Source organism: Nycticebus coucang, chromosome 10 (genome assembly GCF_027406575.1).
Source record: "Nycticebus coucang isolate mNycCou1 chromosome 10, mNycCou1.pri, whole genome shotgun sequence".
In the NCBI taxonomy this organism is placed as follows: domain Eukaryota; kingdom Metazoa; phylum Chordata; class Mammalia; order Primates; family Lorisidae; genus Nycticebus; species Nycticebus coucang.
The window spans coordinates 76,831,510-76,848,007 of record NC_069789.1 but is presented as its reverse complement, the minus strand read 5'-3'; the positions used below and the strand labels follow the sequence as shown (position 1 = coordinate 76,848,007).

At 34.7% G+C, this 16,498-nt stretch overlaps 1 protein-coding gene across 6 annotated transcripts in view; it reads left to right on the top strand.

Annotated features, from left to right (window-relative positions):
• The window catches only part of SWT1 (SWT1 RNA endoribonuclease homolog), a 108,377-nt gene that overhangs the window by 32,264 nt on the left and 59,615 nt on the right, over nt 1–16,498 (top strand). For all 6 annotated transcript variants that reach the window (XR_008383317.1, XM_053608240.1, XM_053608241.1 and 3 more), the window contains 4 exons: nt 1,163–1,308; nt 3,300–3,463; nt 4,641–4,779; nt 8,992–9,140. Coding sequence is in view for 5 of the 6 variants with exons in the window: in XM_053608240.1 (XP_053464215.1) it covers nt 1,163–1,308; nt 3,300–3,463; nt 4,641–4,779; nt 8,992–9,140 (598 nt within the window). In the remaining variant the exon portion in view is untranslated. The remainder of the gene's footprint in view (nt 1–1,162; nt 1,309–3,299; nt 3,464–4,640; nt 4,780–8,991; nt 9,141–16,498) is intronic.

Sequence of the window (16,498 nt, the reverse complement as noted above, 5' to 3'; positions counted from 1 at the left end):
GAGATCTCAAATAGCTGAAGTTTCATTTGAATTTAATTCATATGCTATTCAGAAGACTTTTGAAAAAGCCAGGTAAATTAACTTGTATCCCTCCAAAATAGTTCAAAAATCAAAACATCGCAGAGTGATGTAGAGATAAGAAGATTATTTGTGAGGCGGGGGTATAGTTAATGTTGCATTTGTGTTCTGGAAACTTATTATGGAGTTCGACTGCCTGGTTTGGAGTACTGGATCTATCCTTCATTCAGCTTTGTGATCCTGGACAAGTTGCTTAACTTAGATTCCTAATGTTTGATAAATGGAATAATAACAACAGAGGGAACCTGATGAGGTTATTGTTAGTATTTAATAAAATAATAGATGTAAAGGATTTAGAATAGTGCCTGGTACATAATAAACTCTCAGCAAGAGTTTTTCCTTCTCCCTCTCACTTCTTCCCTATATTTTCATCACATAGTTCTAAGAAAATTAATGTAATGCTAAGCAAAATTGTGTATATCATATATGAGAAAAGACTCTGAAGGCTGTGACGGAACAATTTTAATTTGCAGTTTTAGTCTGTATTTTATTCACTGCTAAATGAAGTTTTTACCGTTTCGTGATCATGCTGCCATTCTCTATGTGAAATAGTTATAGAAATCAATAGCCCTAAGGTGGTTCTCGTAAAGGGGCTTGGTCAGTGTTATTTTAGTTATCTCCAAAGATAATGGTTTTTTTGTTATTAAATGATATATTAGAAATTTATATGTATAGGTTTTAAATTACATTTTGATCTAGGACTTACTAGAGTTTGTTGAAGATTGGAATAGAACTAATAATATTTAAACCAGTTTGAAATTTAAGATAAAGAAATTTGAGAAGTCATTCTTTGTTATGTAATTGTTATTTTTTTAGTTCAGCTTGGAATGGAAATTAAATTAGTAAGACTTTGTTGATTCTCCATTATTTATTACTCCCCATTATTGGGAATTAACAGATGTAACTTTTTTTTTAGTGATTAAAAATATGTAGCTAAACCTTACTTTTAATTCTGGTATATGTGCATAGTCCTGTTTAATATATATGCTGAGAATCACCAACCTTTGACTAGATCTCATGTGTTTTGAGTTGCCATGTGGTTTACCTTATAAAAAATGTTTTTTTCTCCTAACCCCAACTTTAGGGATGATAGAAATTTGAGAAACAAAGGCCTAATAAGTGGTGTGAAGTCACTCAGTAAAGAAGAATTGAGTGCAGAGTTGTTAAACTTATCTCTGAATACAGACGCATGTCATCAGCTTTGTATTTCTAAGCAACAGGTGAAAGCAGGTAGTATTCTTTTTTGTTTTCTGTAGAGACAATGACTCACTTCATCACCCTAGGTAGAGTGCCCTGGCATCACACAGCTCACAGCAACCTCGAATTCCTGGGCTTAGGCGATTCTCTTGCCTCAGCCTCCTGAGTAGCTGGGACTATGGGTGCCCGCCGCAACGCCCGGCTATTTTTTTGTTGCCTTTTGGTCGGGCCCTGATTTGAACCCGCCACCCTTGGTTTATGGGGCCGGTGCCCTACCCACTGAGCCACAGGTGCCACCCAAAAGCAGGTAGTATTCTTTCTGTAGATAACTAGAAATATATTTTTACGCACTAAGAGTATTTATAACATTGGAATTAATAATACATTTTCATTTTGTGCACTTTAAATGATACCAAGTTTGGAATACTTGCTGGGATGTAAATCATAGAAACAAGTGAAAGTTATAACAGTAATCCAAAATAAAACATAATTAACATTGCATTCTACATGTACTTTTACAAATTAATTTGATTTTTGTTTGTATACTTCCATATATTTTCACATTTATAATCACCATATACATGCTGATTTGTACCTTGCAGAGTATCCCTTTTAAATTAATATTTGCTATAAGAAATATTCATTTGAAATAGAATTTCTTAGTTTTTAAAAAAAATTAGCTTCTTATTTACAACCTTCTATTAATACAGTAAAAAGTTTCTCTAGTAATTGAGAAACTTATGGGACTCTAGTAATATTTTTCTATTTTTAAATTAGTAAGTAGGGGGAGGTAAAGGCAATACTACTACTTCGTCTCTTTTTTTCCACTGTAGTAATCTGGTCTATAGCTTGATATTTGATGGACTATTATATTAAATCTGACATTATTTATAAATGTATCCTACGTTTCCTTCTGTGGGCAGAATATTTGAATTCTCTAATAATTATATGTGCATTTTATATATAATTGTAGAAGTATTCATACATAAACATATGCTCTGTATTTATCCTTTTTGGAAATAACATATCTTTTGTCATGATATTCAAAATGGTATTTGTAAGGATATTCTGGTTTATACCTTTTCAGGGATAGTGTGTTTTCAGTTTGCCCACTACATTAATGTAATTTTATTTTACTTTTTCTAAATTTTCATTTTTTTAATTTTAAGATTTTACTTTCTACATGTCAATATTCTTATTAGTACACCCAAATCTGAAAAAAGACTGGCCCCCACATATTATTGTCATTTTAAATTCTTAGTTTGTGTTTGTAGAGATAAGCCATTTCATAGTTTGAATTTTGACGTAAGAAATTACTTAAAATAATAAAAGCTCTTTTCAAAAGGGGAAGGCATGAATGTGGCTAAACTGAAAATTTTGGTCCCTTGAAAACTATTTATTGATGTGTGCTTAGTTTAGAAAGATACTCCACTTCAGGGAAAAAAACCATTTTGATCCACAGACCTTTCCTGTTATAAATGCAGTAGAACTTCCATGGTTGACCACCTCCTACATTGACCACCTCAATGTTCATAGAACAGACATTTACCATATTTATCTATCAACACAGTAGGCCTCGTTCCTTTTGTTGACCAGTTTGCTGCAGTCCCTTGGGTGACCACTTTACAGAGGTTCCACTGTAAATCTGAAGCATTCTTATAATTCTTCTTATTTAAAAATATTAAAATTCAATTGTAGTTAAAATAACACATTTCTTATATTTTTCTTCTTTTCTCTTTATTTTTTGTTTTCAACATTTGTTACATTTTTATTTGAGTAAAAATAGTTGCTTTTTGTCACAAAGATAAAACATTTGCTAAATTAATGTATCTATGTTGCGTCTAAAACAACTAGTGTAGAGATTGATGTTTCTGAGTACTGTTTTGAAAATATTGTTTTGTGAGTAATTCAATACTAATTAACACATAAAATGTTTAATGTTAATGGCCAAAATACTAATTAAATATGTATGTAATATTTATTGTTAGTGCTCTAAATAAAGCCTATAACTATTTGTCTTAAAGAAGCAACACTCTTGGAAGAGAGCTATGAGAAAGAATCTACAAATTCTGGATTGTCTATTCTGCTTGAAAGCATCGTTTCTGATCTTGAAAAATCTCTTGGAACAGCTTTATCTTCAATATTAGAAACAGAAATGAAAATGGCTTTTGGGAACCTCTGGATGGAGGTGATCAGTTCAGCTCTATTGTTTGAAAATTTCTTTTTTTTTGCTGAAGATTTATTATCTTAAGAAATGTTATTTGTATGAAATACGATACGTGAGCTTCATTATAATAATTTATATTACATCAAGTATTTTCTTCAAGTTTTTGAAATAACTTTTGACAGTTTAATTATGGATATTTCTTAAAGGTTAGGAATATGTTAGATAAGATAAAACTCAATTTAACTCAAGTTGGGGGGTCGGAGGAGAGAAGGACAGAGGAAGCTTGGTGTGCTCTCACCTAATAGGCCCCATTTAAGGGTTTATGGCACACCTCCTGGGTGAGGGGCACAATTACAACAGGGACCTTACCTAATGTTGCGTGACCGGAGACGGGAACGAACAGCAGCTTTGCCGGGTGTAAACTCGCTCCTGTAATTATTAAGTCAAGAAACAGACTATACACCGTGGGATGGCATATAGCAAAAATCTTTATTCCAAGTTTTAGTTTTATACTCTTCCAGTCATGTACACACTTAATCTATTATCTGTTAGTTTTATCATTATCTTATTTTACTTATCTGAAATTTAACTTGAAATATTTTGTTATCATATCAATACAATCAACTTTGTAGTAAACCTCTTCTTCTAAACATTGACTAATTTCTGAGCAGGTATCTAAAGGAAAATCACAAAGAAGAAAGTAGCCACAGGGGAACAGAGTTAATAGGAGAATATCTTCAAGCATTCACTCAGTTTACTCAGTATGAAGTAATGACTGTGTCTTTCCTTCAGGGCAGAGCACCTATAGACCTCTGACAATATGTTGTTAACATATGTCAACCCTCTGGCCCGTATCTCTGAGGATGGGCGGCATGCCCTTTGATCTCAGGCTTCACTGGGTATACAGCTTCAGAGAAAAGGCCTAAGGAATTTTACAACTCCAAAAAAGCCTAACTCTGCGTGTAATCCTGGGGGGTCAAAGTCCCTTAAGTCTGTGGAAGAAAAGCAAGTCATTTTAAACTCACACTGAATTCACTTTGTGTGCTTGAAGTAGGATACATTTATTTCTAAATATTATCCTACACCTGACAAATGCAGGTTTTTGTCACCTAACTCTACCCTCATAATAATCTGAGATAAAAAATAAAATTGACATGATAAATCCATAGATGTTAATTTTTTCCTAAATGTTCTTTAGATGCTGTACTTGAAACCACCATGGACTCTAATACATTTATTACAGTGCTTTAAAAAACATTGGTTAGCTGTATTTGGATTAGTTATGGAAAAGAACTTGCTTTTAACTGTTGAAAGCTTATATGAAAATCTCCATAAAGGTATGTTTCTTTTATTTTTCTCTTTAACAGTGTTGTATTAAAGTATTAAGTCACATTAGTGGATATATTTCATGTGATATAAAGATTAATTAATGAAAAATTTATCAATCCTTAATCATTTATATTTGTGACAGCTAGGTGAATGAGTACAGCTCATAGAACTTGTGAGTATAAATGATATCAATGTTGATATTACACCTTCCTGGATATTATAAATATATTGTTTTTAATCTTGTTTACTTTGAAAACTTTAAAACTATGTTTTACAGTGTATTCAGGTACACAAATAGAATTAGATTTTTTTCATTTCTCACTGTTTAACATAAACGTTAAGTATGTTTCATGTATTTATTTCTAAAATTACGTATATATATCAAGGTTTCTATCTAAATATGTGGGTAAGGAATAGGACACATTTAGCTTTGGTGCACAGTGAATTTTAGAACTGGAAAAGACTGTGGTGAAGCACTTAGTTGGGGTTTTTAAAAATATATTGAATGGAATTTTGGGTTTCTTGAAATGTCTCTGCTGTTGCAGATTGGGGGTAGAAGGATTGATGCCTTTGGCTCTCTACTGTAACTGTAGTCCAAATGGAGATTCTGTGTAAGACTGGAAAAAGAGTTTCTGTGCTAAGAAAAAAAAATGTGGAGGGGCACTGATCTAATGTTATTAAAGTCCATGTTTTATGGTCAAGGAAACTAGCCCTGAGATGGTAAGTAACTTGTCCATAGTCAAACAGCTAGATTTTTCTTTCTGTACCTTTAAAAGGCAAAGTATAACTGTTGTTCGGGCTTCAGTTAGTTCTTAACTTTTTAAAAACTCTGTTTATTATTTTATGTATTAGTTATATCAAGTCTGTTTGTAAAAAAAATAACTGGGGTAGGTTATAACAAATAACCTGAATACAAGAGTGCCATTAAGTTAGATTTGAAGACACAAAATCCAGGTATTAAAGAACAAGATGATATACCATGAAACGTATGCAAATAATATAACACTTGAGCACAGATTTTAAAACTAAACTTCCTGGAGGCTAAGACAAAAGAAGAGACGCGTATTCTGTGATAGGTGTACCTTATTCTCTGTCTTTTCCCTGACATGTAAACTCTTTGAAAATAAGCTGTTCTCACAGAAGAAGAGTAGTGGAATAGTAGTTACCAGAGGATGGGGAAGGGAGAAGTGGGAGCATCATGAGAGGTTGATCAGTAGGTATAGAGTTAGATAGGAGGAATAAGTTCTGATATTCTATTGCATAGTAAGATGACTCGAGTTAACAATTATGTATTATATAACACATTTCAAAGTAGCCGGAAGAGAGGTTTTTGAATGTTCTTATCACCAAGAAATGATTAATGTTTTAAGATAATGGATGTGCTAATTACCCAATTTAATCATTATACAATCTGTATATGTATTGAAACATATCATGTGGCCAGGCCCGGGGGGCTCATGCCTGTAATCCTAGCACTCTGGGAAGCCCAGGTGGGTAGATGGCTTGAACTTAGGAGTTTGTGACTAGCCTGAGCTAGAGCCAGACCCCATCTCTACTAAAAAAATAGAAAAACTAGATGGGTGTGGTGGCACATGTGTATAATCCTAGCTACTAGGGAGACAGAGGCAAGAGAATCCCTTAAGCCCGAGAGTTTGAGGTTGCTGTGAGCTATAATGACACCACAGCAACAAGGGAGGGAGGGAGAAAGGAAAGAAACCTCACAATGTACTCCATAAATATGTACAGTTATTATGTATCAATCATAAATAAATCAACAAATAAAAATTTCTTCTATGGAATTTAAAGCACCTAGTCAGTACCTTACTACATTTTACACATGGTAGATGTTAGATGAATTAAGTTACCAGTTTTTCAAAGAAACTTTCCCAGCATTTCCCTTAATTGGAGAAGTTATTTATTAGGGGTATTATTATGTAGGAGGCTTAGAACAACATAGTGGACATATCTTCAAAGCACTTTTATAAAACACGTGGAAACATTTTTCATATCTTTTACCAGGGGAATAATTTAGTTGATTCTTTTTAAAAGATAAAGTCTTTTAACTGTGTGTGATTTCAAATAAGTTTAGTTTTTAAAATGGGGTATCTAGTTGCCATCTTCCCCAGCTGAGTTTGGCAGGTGGCAGCTCTAACAAGCAATAGGGAAAGAAGTGAAAATGTGCTAACTGTACCTGCTGCTAAAAATCATTTTTGCATTCCTTTAGTGCACAGTTTATTGGTCCTTGATCCAGAAGAATTTGATGCCAAATGTTTAAGTGACTTGTGAAGAGTATGTAATGGGATTATGAAAGTACATCTAAGATAATTTTGAGCTAGAAAAAAATGATATTACTGCCTTGTAATAGCATCCTTGGCTGTTGAATTATACTGTTTTTTCATTTATTTTATGTTGCATCTATTCCCATGCCATAAGTTTTTGTTTCTTCAGTTTCTTCTGGGATATCTTTTTCTTCTGCACACCCTCCACTTCCGGTTTTGTAACAGTTTTCAGTAAGGATCATCTTGATGTGGCAGGGGAGCTCTTGTGTGGGTTAATGTGACCATGAGCGCTGTGAGTTCAGAGATGCATCTTGGGTGCTTTGTTTACCTGGGATATGCTTAGTGACCCGAGAATCTGCATATAAACCCTTAAGTTCAGCATTACTCTTTGCATATTTAAGCAAATCCAGTCTGTCCTGTGTGTAGCATCCTGTATTCATCTCTCTTTTCTCACAGGATTTAAACTAGTCATTGATTCTGAAAAGTACTAAAGGTATTCTTGCAGGGAATACTGGATTTTTTTTAGAGACAGAGTCTCACTTTGTCACCCTTGGTAGAGTGCCCTGGTGTCACACAGCTCACAGCAACCTCCAACTCCTGGACTTGGGCGATTCTCTTGCCTCAGCCTCCCAAGTAGCTGGGACCACAGGCGCCCATCACAATGCCCAGCTATTTTTTTGTTGCAGTTTGGCGTGGGCTGGGTGCAAACCTGCCAGCCTCAGTATATGGGGCCGGCGCCACCCCAGTACTGGATTATTTTAAATTTGATAAAGGATAAGCCTTGGCTTGGCTATAACAGTCACATTTGTTTAGAGTTTCTGAATATTATAAAATTAATTACTAAAATGTACTTTTAAAATTTTACTTGACCCTCGAAGATGTCACAAGCAAGTTCTTGTGTGATACAGAGGAACTGTTTATTTTTTAACTCATAGTGCCAGTGAATAACCATGCTAATATCTCAGAATACAATAGTCTCTGAAACTGAACATTACAACAAAAGCAAAGGAAACATATTGTAGCATAGTTATTTTGGTAACTGTCATACAAAATTCTGCTTTAATATGGAAATAATTTTTCTGTTCTGTGTTTTGTGACAGTAGAAAGTTATTTACTTTCATTTTTCATAACTTTTAAAATCTTTGAAATTAACACCATCTTTTGTAACTAGTTTGAGAATTTAATGTAAGTAATTTTAGCCCCTTGAGAGAAAATTGTTACACCTCAAAATTACTATTTGTAGATTTTCTTACCTTAATTTATAGGCAAAAAAGTTCTTCAGGCTTCTCCTGTTTCTCACTGTTGCCCAAATTGTTTATTTTTTGCTGAAGTTTTATTGTGTACACAGAGATAACATTTATTTTTTCAATAAATCTAATGTTAAGCTTCATGTAATAGAGTGGTTCTCAACCTTCCTAATGCTGTGGCCCTTTAATACAGTTCCTGGGGGTCGTGACCCAAGGGCTGAGAACCGCTGATGTAATGGAATTGAAGGTAAATCACTACGTTGATGACTGAGTTGATTGTGAGAGGTACCACATACAATTTACAAGCTTATTACTAAAATGTAACCCTTCTGATGCCTCCATAGTAGTTTGTATGTGAAGCAACCTCATCTTTGAAAATCTGTGGTTTGGCTAGTTCATTTGGTGATAGACGTCTTTTTTCTATGAAAGTGATATTCTTTCACTTTATTTTTAACTTGAAGTAGACTGTGTTGAGGGAACTCCTGGAATCTGAATGCAGAATACCAGACTCAACTGAAGAATTTGTCTGTAACTAAGTCTGTTTAGTTGTTGCTTTGTACCCCAGAAGGATAAAGCAGGATTGGTGTGGAGATGTAAATGTGTACTCTTCTTAAATTTCAACATTATTCTAAAAGCATTTTGATGTTGTGTACTCATTCTGACGTATTTTTCTTTCTTAATTTTCTGTTACCAGCTAATAATACAGTGGATTTTACAACAGTAAAATTCCTGCTACAGGATTCTAAAAGTTTGTTACATGCTTTCAGTAGAAGGTCAAATTATGATGGTATTCTTCCACAGGCTTTTGCTCAAGTTAACAAACTGCTCCAAACATTTGCAAAGGTAAGATACTTTTGGAATGCCATTTAAAGTAGCTAATTACATATGTTCTAAAAATGTATATAGTAGACAACAAGTATGTAAAGGATAATTTAATTCTAACTTGTTCTCACATGCTAAAGGTAATAAGTAAATATTAAGTGAATTGAATGGAGAGTAAACAACTCTTTTACAAGTTACAAATCATACATCCTTTTATGGAAGCATTGTTGTAGTGGTTCTTGGTTTTTTATGTTGTTTCACGTATGGATAGAAGAAAGCTGTGCATTGTGATTTGACTACACATTTGCAGTGCCCTAGGCCAAAACATCTCATGTATCAAAAATACTTAAAACTTTTTTAAACATGAAGATGCCAAGACTCTCTCAAGCCTTACTATATCAAATATTTGGTAGAAGGCCGGTTGTGATGGCTCACACTTATAATCCTAGCACTCTGGGAGGCTGAGGATGGTTTGAGCTCACAGCTTTGAGACCAGGCTGAGCCAGAGTAAGACCCCATCTCCAAAAAAAGAGCCAGGCTGGTTCAACATATGTAAATCCATAAACATAATACATCACATAAACAAAATAAAAAACAAAGACCATATGATTTTCTCAATTGATGCAGAAAAAGCTTTTGATAATATCCAGCATCCTTTCATGATCAGAACATTTAAGAAAATAGGTATAGAAGGGACATTTCTTAAACTGATAGAGGCCATCTACAGCAAACCCACAGCCAATATCGGATTGAATGGAGTAAAATTGAAAACATTTCCTCTCGGATCAGGAACTAGGCAAGGATTTTTTTTTATCTTGCGTAGTCTGCACTGCTATTTAACATTGTAATGGAAGCCTTTAGTCATAGCAATCAGGCAAGAGAAGGCAATCAAGGGTATCCAGATAGGGTCAGAGGAGATCAAACTTTTACTTTTCACAGATGATATGATTTTATAGCTGGAAAACCCCAGGGACTCAACTACAAAACTCTTAGAAGTGATCAAGGAATATAGCAATGTCTCAGGATACAAATTCATTACTCACAAATCAGTAGCTTTTATTTATACCAACAGTAGTCAAGCTAAAAAAACAGTCAAGGACTCTATTCCTTTTATAGTAGTGCCAAAGAAGATGAAATATTTGGGAATTTACCTAACAAAGGACGTGAAAAATCTCTATAAAGAGAACTATGAAACTCTGAGAAAAGAAATAGCTGAAGATGGTAACAAATGGAAAAGCATACCATGCTCATGGGTGAGAAGAATCAACATTGTTAAAATGTCCATACTACCCAAAGCAATATACAATTTTAATGCAATCCCTATCAAAGCATCACTGTCATACTTTAAAGATCTGGAAAAAATAGTACTTCATTTTATGTGGAATCAGAAAAAAATCTCTACTAGCCGAGACATTGCTCGGAAATAAAAACAAATCAGGAGGAATCATGCTACCAGACTTCAGACTGTACTATAAATCTATAGTTATCAAAACAGCATGGTCCTGGCACAAAAATAGAGAGATAGATGTATGGAACAGAATAGAGAACCAAGAGATGAACCCAGACAGTTATCATTTGACCTTTGATAAGCCTATCAAAAACATAAATTGGGAGAAAGATTCCCTATTTAACTAATGGTGCTGTGTGAACTGGCTGGCAACTTGTAGAAGAATGAAACTGGACCCACACCTTTCACCATTAACAGAAATTCACTCTCACTGGATAAAAGATTTAAACTTAAGACATGAAACTATGAAGATTCTTAGAGTGCAAGGGAAATTACTTGAAGAAATTGGCCGGGGAGAATACTTTTTTGAGGAGGACCCCCTGGGCAATTGAAGCAACACCAAAAATACATTACTGGGATCTGATCAAACTAAAAAGCTTCTGCACAGCCAACAACACAGTAAGTAATGCAAGCACACAGCCCTCAGAATGGGAGAAGATATTTGCAGGTTATGTTTCTGACAAAGGTTTGATAACCAGAATCCACAGAGAACTCAAACTTTATTAATAAGAAAAGAACAAGTGTCCTAAACACCGGAGAAAAATACTTTTTGGGTTTTACAAAAATTTATGTATTTCCTGAGTTTTCAATTCAAATTATATGTAATCACAAAGTATATTAAAGCATAAAGTTAGCAAAACATTTAGAAATAGTAACCTCAACCTCAAATAAATAGAATTTTATAATTAAAAAAAAGAAGAACAAGTGATCTCATTTCACTGTAGGCAAGAGACTTGAACAGAAGCTTCTCTGAAGAAGACAGGCATATGGCCTACAGACACATGAAAAAATGCTCATCATCTTTAATCATCAGAGAAATGCAAATCAAAACCATTTGAGATATATCTAACTCCAGTAAGATTAGCCCACATAACAAAATCTTAAAACTACAGATGCTGGCATGGATGTGGTGAGAAGGGAACACTTTCTCACTGCTGGTGGGAATGCAAGCTTATATGTTCCTTCTGGAAAGAAGTTTGGAGAACACTTACGGAACTAAAAGTAGACCTGCTGTTTGATCCTACATTTCCTCTACTAGATATATATCCAGATGACCAAAAATCACTTTGCAACAAAGACATTCGTGCAACAATGTTTATTGCAGCCCAATTCATAATTACCAAGTCATGGAAGCAGCCCAAGTGCCCATCGACCCATGAGTAGATTAATAAATTGTGGTGTATGTATACCATGGAATATTATACAGCCATAAAAGGTAGAGACTTTACCTCTTTTATGTTTACATGGATGGAGCTGGATCGTATTCTTAGTAAAGTATCTCGAGAATGGAAGAAAAAATGTCCAGTGTACTCTGTATAATTATGAAACCAATCTACAATTACCCACACTTTCATACGAATGATAAAACACAATTATAGCCCAGAAAGAAGGAGAGAGGAGGATGAGGGGAAGGGAGGGGTGTAGAAGGGTGGAGGGAGGTTAATCCATGGGACCTCACCTATTATGCATATTTCAAGGGTACATGTCAAATATATTAAGAGTAGAGTATTAATGTCTAAACACAGAAATTTAATAAGTGAGGTCAAGGCTGTGTTACCAGTTTGATGTAAACATTCCAAATTGTAGATAAATTCAGTACTTGTACCCCATAATTGCAGTCATGTACACAGTTATGATCTAATAAAAAAATAAAATAAAAATAGCCAGGTGTGTGCTATAGTCCCAGCTACTCTGGAGGCTGAGGCAAGAGGTTCACTGGATCCCAAGAGTTTAAGGTTGCTGTGAACTATGATGCCACAGTACTCTACCAAGGGCAAGAAAGTGAGTCTCTGTTTCCCAAAACAACAACAACAAAGCCTAATTTTTGGTAGAGGTATTCAAAAATGTTTTGTTTTACTTTTTATTTTGGAGTAATCTCAAGCTTATGAAAAACTTGTAAGAGCAGTACAAAGAATTCCTGTATGTATCCTTTGTCCTGATTCCTCAGGTATTAACTTTTTATCATACTTGCTTTATTGTTTTTCTTATCTGTCTAGCTGCGTGCTTATCTGTCTACCTATCCACATTTTTTTCTGAGCTATTTGAGAGTATGTTGTATGAGTATATTCCTCTGAATATTTCCATATGTATTTTCTAAACGATAAGGATATCTCATGTAACCATGGTATAATTAATCAGGAAATTAACATTGATATAATAGTTATCTAATCTGTGGACTTTATTCAGACTTCACCAACTGACCTATGAATTTTTTGAACAAGTCTGCTAGTGTGATGATTAAGCAACTATCCTAACACTAATGCTTTTTTACCCCCTTTGAACTTTATGTAAATTTTGTCCCCAGTAATACCCATTCTATAGTTTTCTAATTTCAAATCTGTAATAGAAAAGTCTGTGAGTTTTTTGTACCAGGAACAGTTAAAAAAATCTTAGCATTGCAGCCACTAGAAGAGATATTAATGGAACTTTATTCGTATAGGCGTCAATGTTCTTTTTTTCTCTTAGTAAATGAATTGACCAAGTTCTTCTTATTGATTTCCCCTCCCCCCATGGTCAGAAAGGCCCACTCCCTATGCAGTAATTAAAGGATTAGATGATACTAATCTTATTCATAGTTGGTGAGGAAAGAACTTACTTGCTAAGAGGGTATATCTCATGGAGTAAAAGGAGCATTTAAAAAAATAAACTAAATGGAAATGTGTGATGATTCTTGAGAAAATAATTGATTTAAGGAATGAAATGATCTTTTTTGGTTTAAGATGCCCAAAACATTGGTAGTTTTATTTTTTTATGGCAAGTGTGATCTTTACTACTAGGAAAGAGTGATCTTTACTACTAGTAGTAAAGAATGGACCTACGGATATAGGGGGTTGCAGTTTGAGTATTGTAGTTTGATTTAGTTTGGAAAGATATTGTCTTTTTCCATTAGAGAACGTACCTTTAATGAAACAAATACAGTGAACAAGATGGAAAGTTCAGGATACTTACGGAAACAGTTTTTGAATTAAGATTATTGAGAATGAAATAAAATTTAGGATTGAGATAATAATGATAATCAAGTTTTCATTGTTTTCCTCAATAAGAACTGGGAGGTACCATGAAAATACGATGTGAAATGGTGTTGTCGGTTAATGGTATTCCTACTATGTTGCCCACCAAATATTTAAGATCATTGGATTGTTATTTAGTAAATTATTTATTCTTATATCTTGAGTTTTCATTTGTTAAGTTAGCAGGAGATTCATAAAGTTGAGTAGCAAAGAATCTAGCGTCCTTGTAAGTCAGTGGTTCTCAACCTTCCTAATGCCATAGCCCTTTAATACATTTCCCGTGGGTTGGGACTCACAGGTTGAGAACCGCTGTTCTAAGTGCTATTCCCTCAACATTTGCCATGGTGTGATTACTTGAACTAGAGCTCCCAAGCGTTGCTTTCATATTAGAAGCAATTCATTGTTTAAGTAAGCCAAGAATGTTGTGATTAGGCTTAGTCCTTTATAATAAACTTTTAATAGGAGTTTTATAGAATCCATGAGATTTGATATGTCTTAAATACTTAGTTATGTCTCAGTGCTTGAGCAGTAATAGAGTACCTCTAAAGATAGCATATCTCAATATAGTAATTATGAAAAAATCTACCTGATTTTAATTTATCAAGTGTAGAAAGTTGGGAAAGAGGGATATTCATTATTTGGTTCTGAAAGTCTTCTAAGAAGAAACTAAAATGGAAAGATAATATAATCATTTTCTAGATTTTTATTTAAGTGTGGTGGAAATTTTTATTTAAGTGTTGAGATAGCATCTTGCTTTGTTGCCCAGGCTGGAGTACAGTGGATGTCATAGCTCACTCTGTACTTGAACTTCTGGGCTCAAGCAGTCCTCCTCTTTTCAGCCCCCCAAGTAGAGGGGCTATGGTTGCATATCATCACATTCAGCCAGTTTTTTGGGTTTTTTTTGTAGTTTAGTTATAGAGATGGGGGTCTCAATATGTTGCCCAGGCTGATCTTGAACTCCTGCTTCCACCTCCCAAAGTGCTGGGATTATAGGCATGAGCCACTGTACGCAGCCACATATTTGTTACAAGCCTTCTAAAAAAAGGCAGCACCCCGTAGCTCAGTGATTAGGGCGCTGACCGCATACACCAAGGCTGTCAGGTTTGAACCCAGCCCAGGCCTGCTAAAACAACAATGACAACTGCAACCAAAAAAATAGCCAGGCATTGTGACGGTAACCTGTAGTCCCAGCTACTTGGGAGGCTGAGGCAAGAGAATTGCTTGAGCGCAAGAGTTGGAGGTTACTGTGAGCTGTGACGCTACAGCACTCTAACCAGGGCAACAGCTTGCTACTCTGTCTCAAAAAAATAAAAAATAAAAAAAAGAGAATTTGCTCTCTACTAAAATTACTAAAATGGTAGAATAATTGAAGTCAGTTCTTTTTAGTAAGATTTAGACTTGTGTGATTCAGGGTCCTAAGCTCTAATTATTTAAACTCTCTGAAACTTAATTCTCTCTGTTTTGTCAAATGAGTATAATAATTCTTGCCTCAGAATTGTTAAGAATTAAAAAAGTTATTCTTTGTAGAGACTTTAATGCCTAGTGTATTGTAAGTGCTATGTAATTATTTGATAAGGAAATCCACTTGCATAGTATATACACTGGTACTTAAGAGCAGAAGAAAAAAGACATTATGTAGATACTAGTCTTAATTTTAATTATATGTGGTGGTATAAAGAAATTGTCTTAGGATAAAATATCTTTTCATTTATGCATATTTATTAAGTTCAGAATTTAATGTAAGTATGCAAAAATGGGAAGAATTATCTTTTTCTTTTTTCTTCTTATCCCAGAAGATGAAGAAGGGTAATATTTACTTTTATAGTTGGAGAGAGATCATAACCTCATTTGTGGTCAGATTGCTGAAGTCCAAATCTTGTTCATGTCTTTATCTTTGTAACCTTGGATAAGTTACTTAATCTTTCTATTCCTTAGACTCCTTAGTCGTTAAACTATGGATCATCATAGTATCGGTTCCATTGGGTAGTTGCTAGAATTAAATGAGTTAATAGATACAGAATTCCTTAAAAGTACATAACAGATGCTCAGTAAATATTAACTATTATTAGTGGTAGTATCAGAAATGTCATTTCCTTAAAAACTTTATTTTAAATGCAGATTTATTCAGAAGATAAGGAGTGAAGCCTTAATTTCTGAATTTTTTTCAGATTAATATGGGAATACATGTAATTAGGTTACATAATTTGCCTGGTTTTCTTTTTTTTTTTTTTTTTTGAGACAGAGACTCACTTTATCACCCTTGGTGGACACCTCACTGTGATGTCATAGCTCACAGCAACCTTAAACAACTTCTTTTTTTTGAGACAGAGTCTCACTATGTCACCCTCTGTAGAGTGCTTTGGCATCACAGCTCACAGCAACCTCAAACTCTGGGGCTTAAGCCATTCTTGCGCCTCAGCCTCCCAAGTAGCTGGGACTACAGGCGCCCGCCACAATACCCAGCTACTTTTTTTTGTTGCAGTTGTTGTTTAGCTAATCTGGGCTGGGTTTGAATCCCCCAGCCTCAGTGCAGGTGGCCGGTGCTGTAACCACTGTGTTATGGGCGCCGAGCCCAACCTTAAAGTTTTGGACTTAAATGATTGTCTTACCTCAGCCTCCTGAGTAGCTGAAATTGCACCCACCATAATGCCTGGCTAATTTTAGACATGGGGTCTTGCTCTGGCTTAGGCTGGTCTTGAATTCCTGAACTCAAGCAGTCCATCCACCTTGGCTTCCGAGAGTACTAGGATTACAGGCATGAGCCACCATGGCTGGCCTCATAATTTGCTTTTGTAAGGTTAAAATCCAAGTTGTAGTTGTGTCCTTCATCTACTAAGTGTGCAGTATACCCATGCAATGTA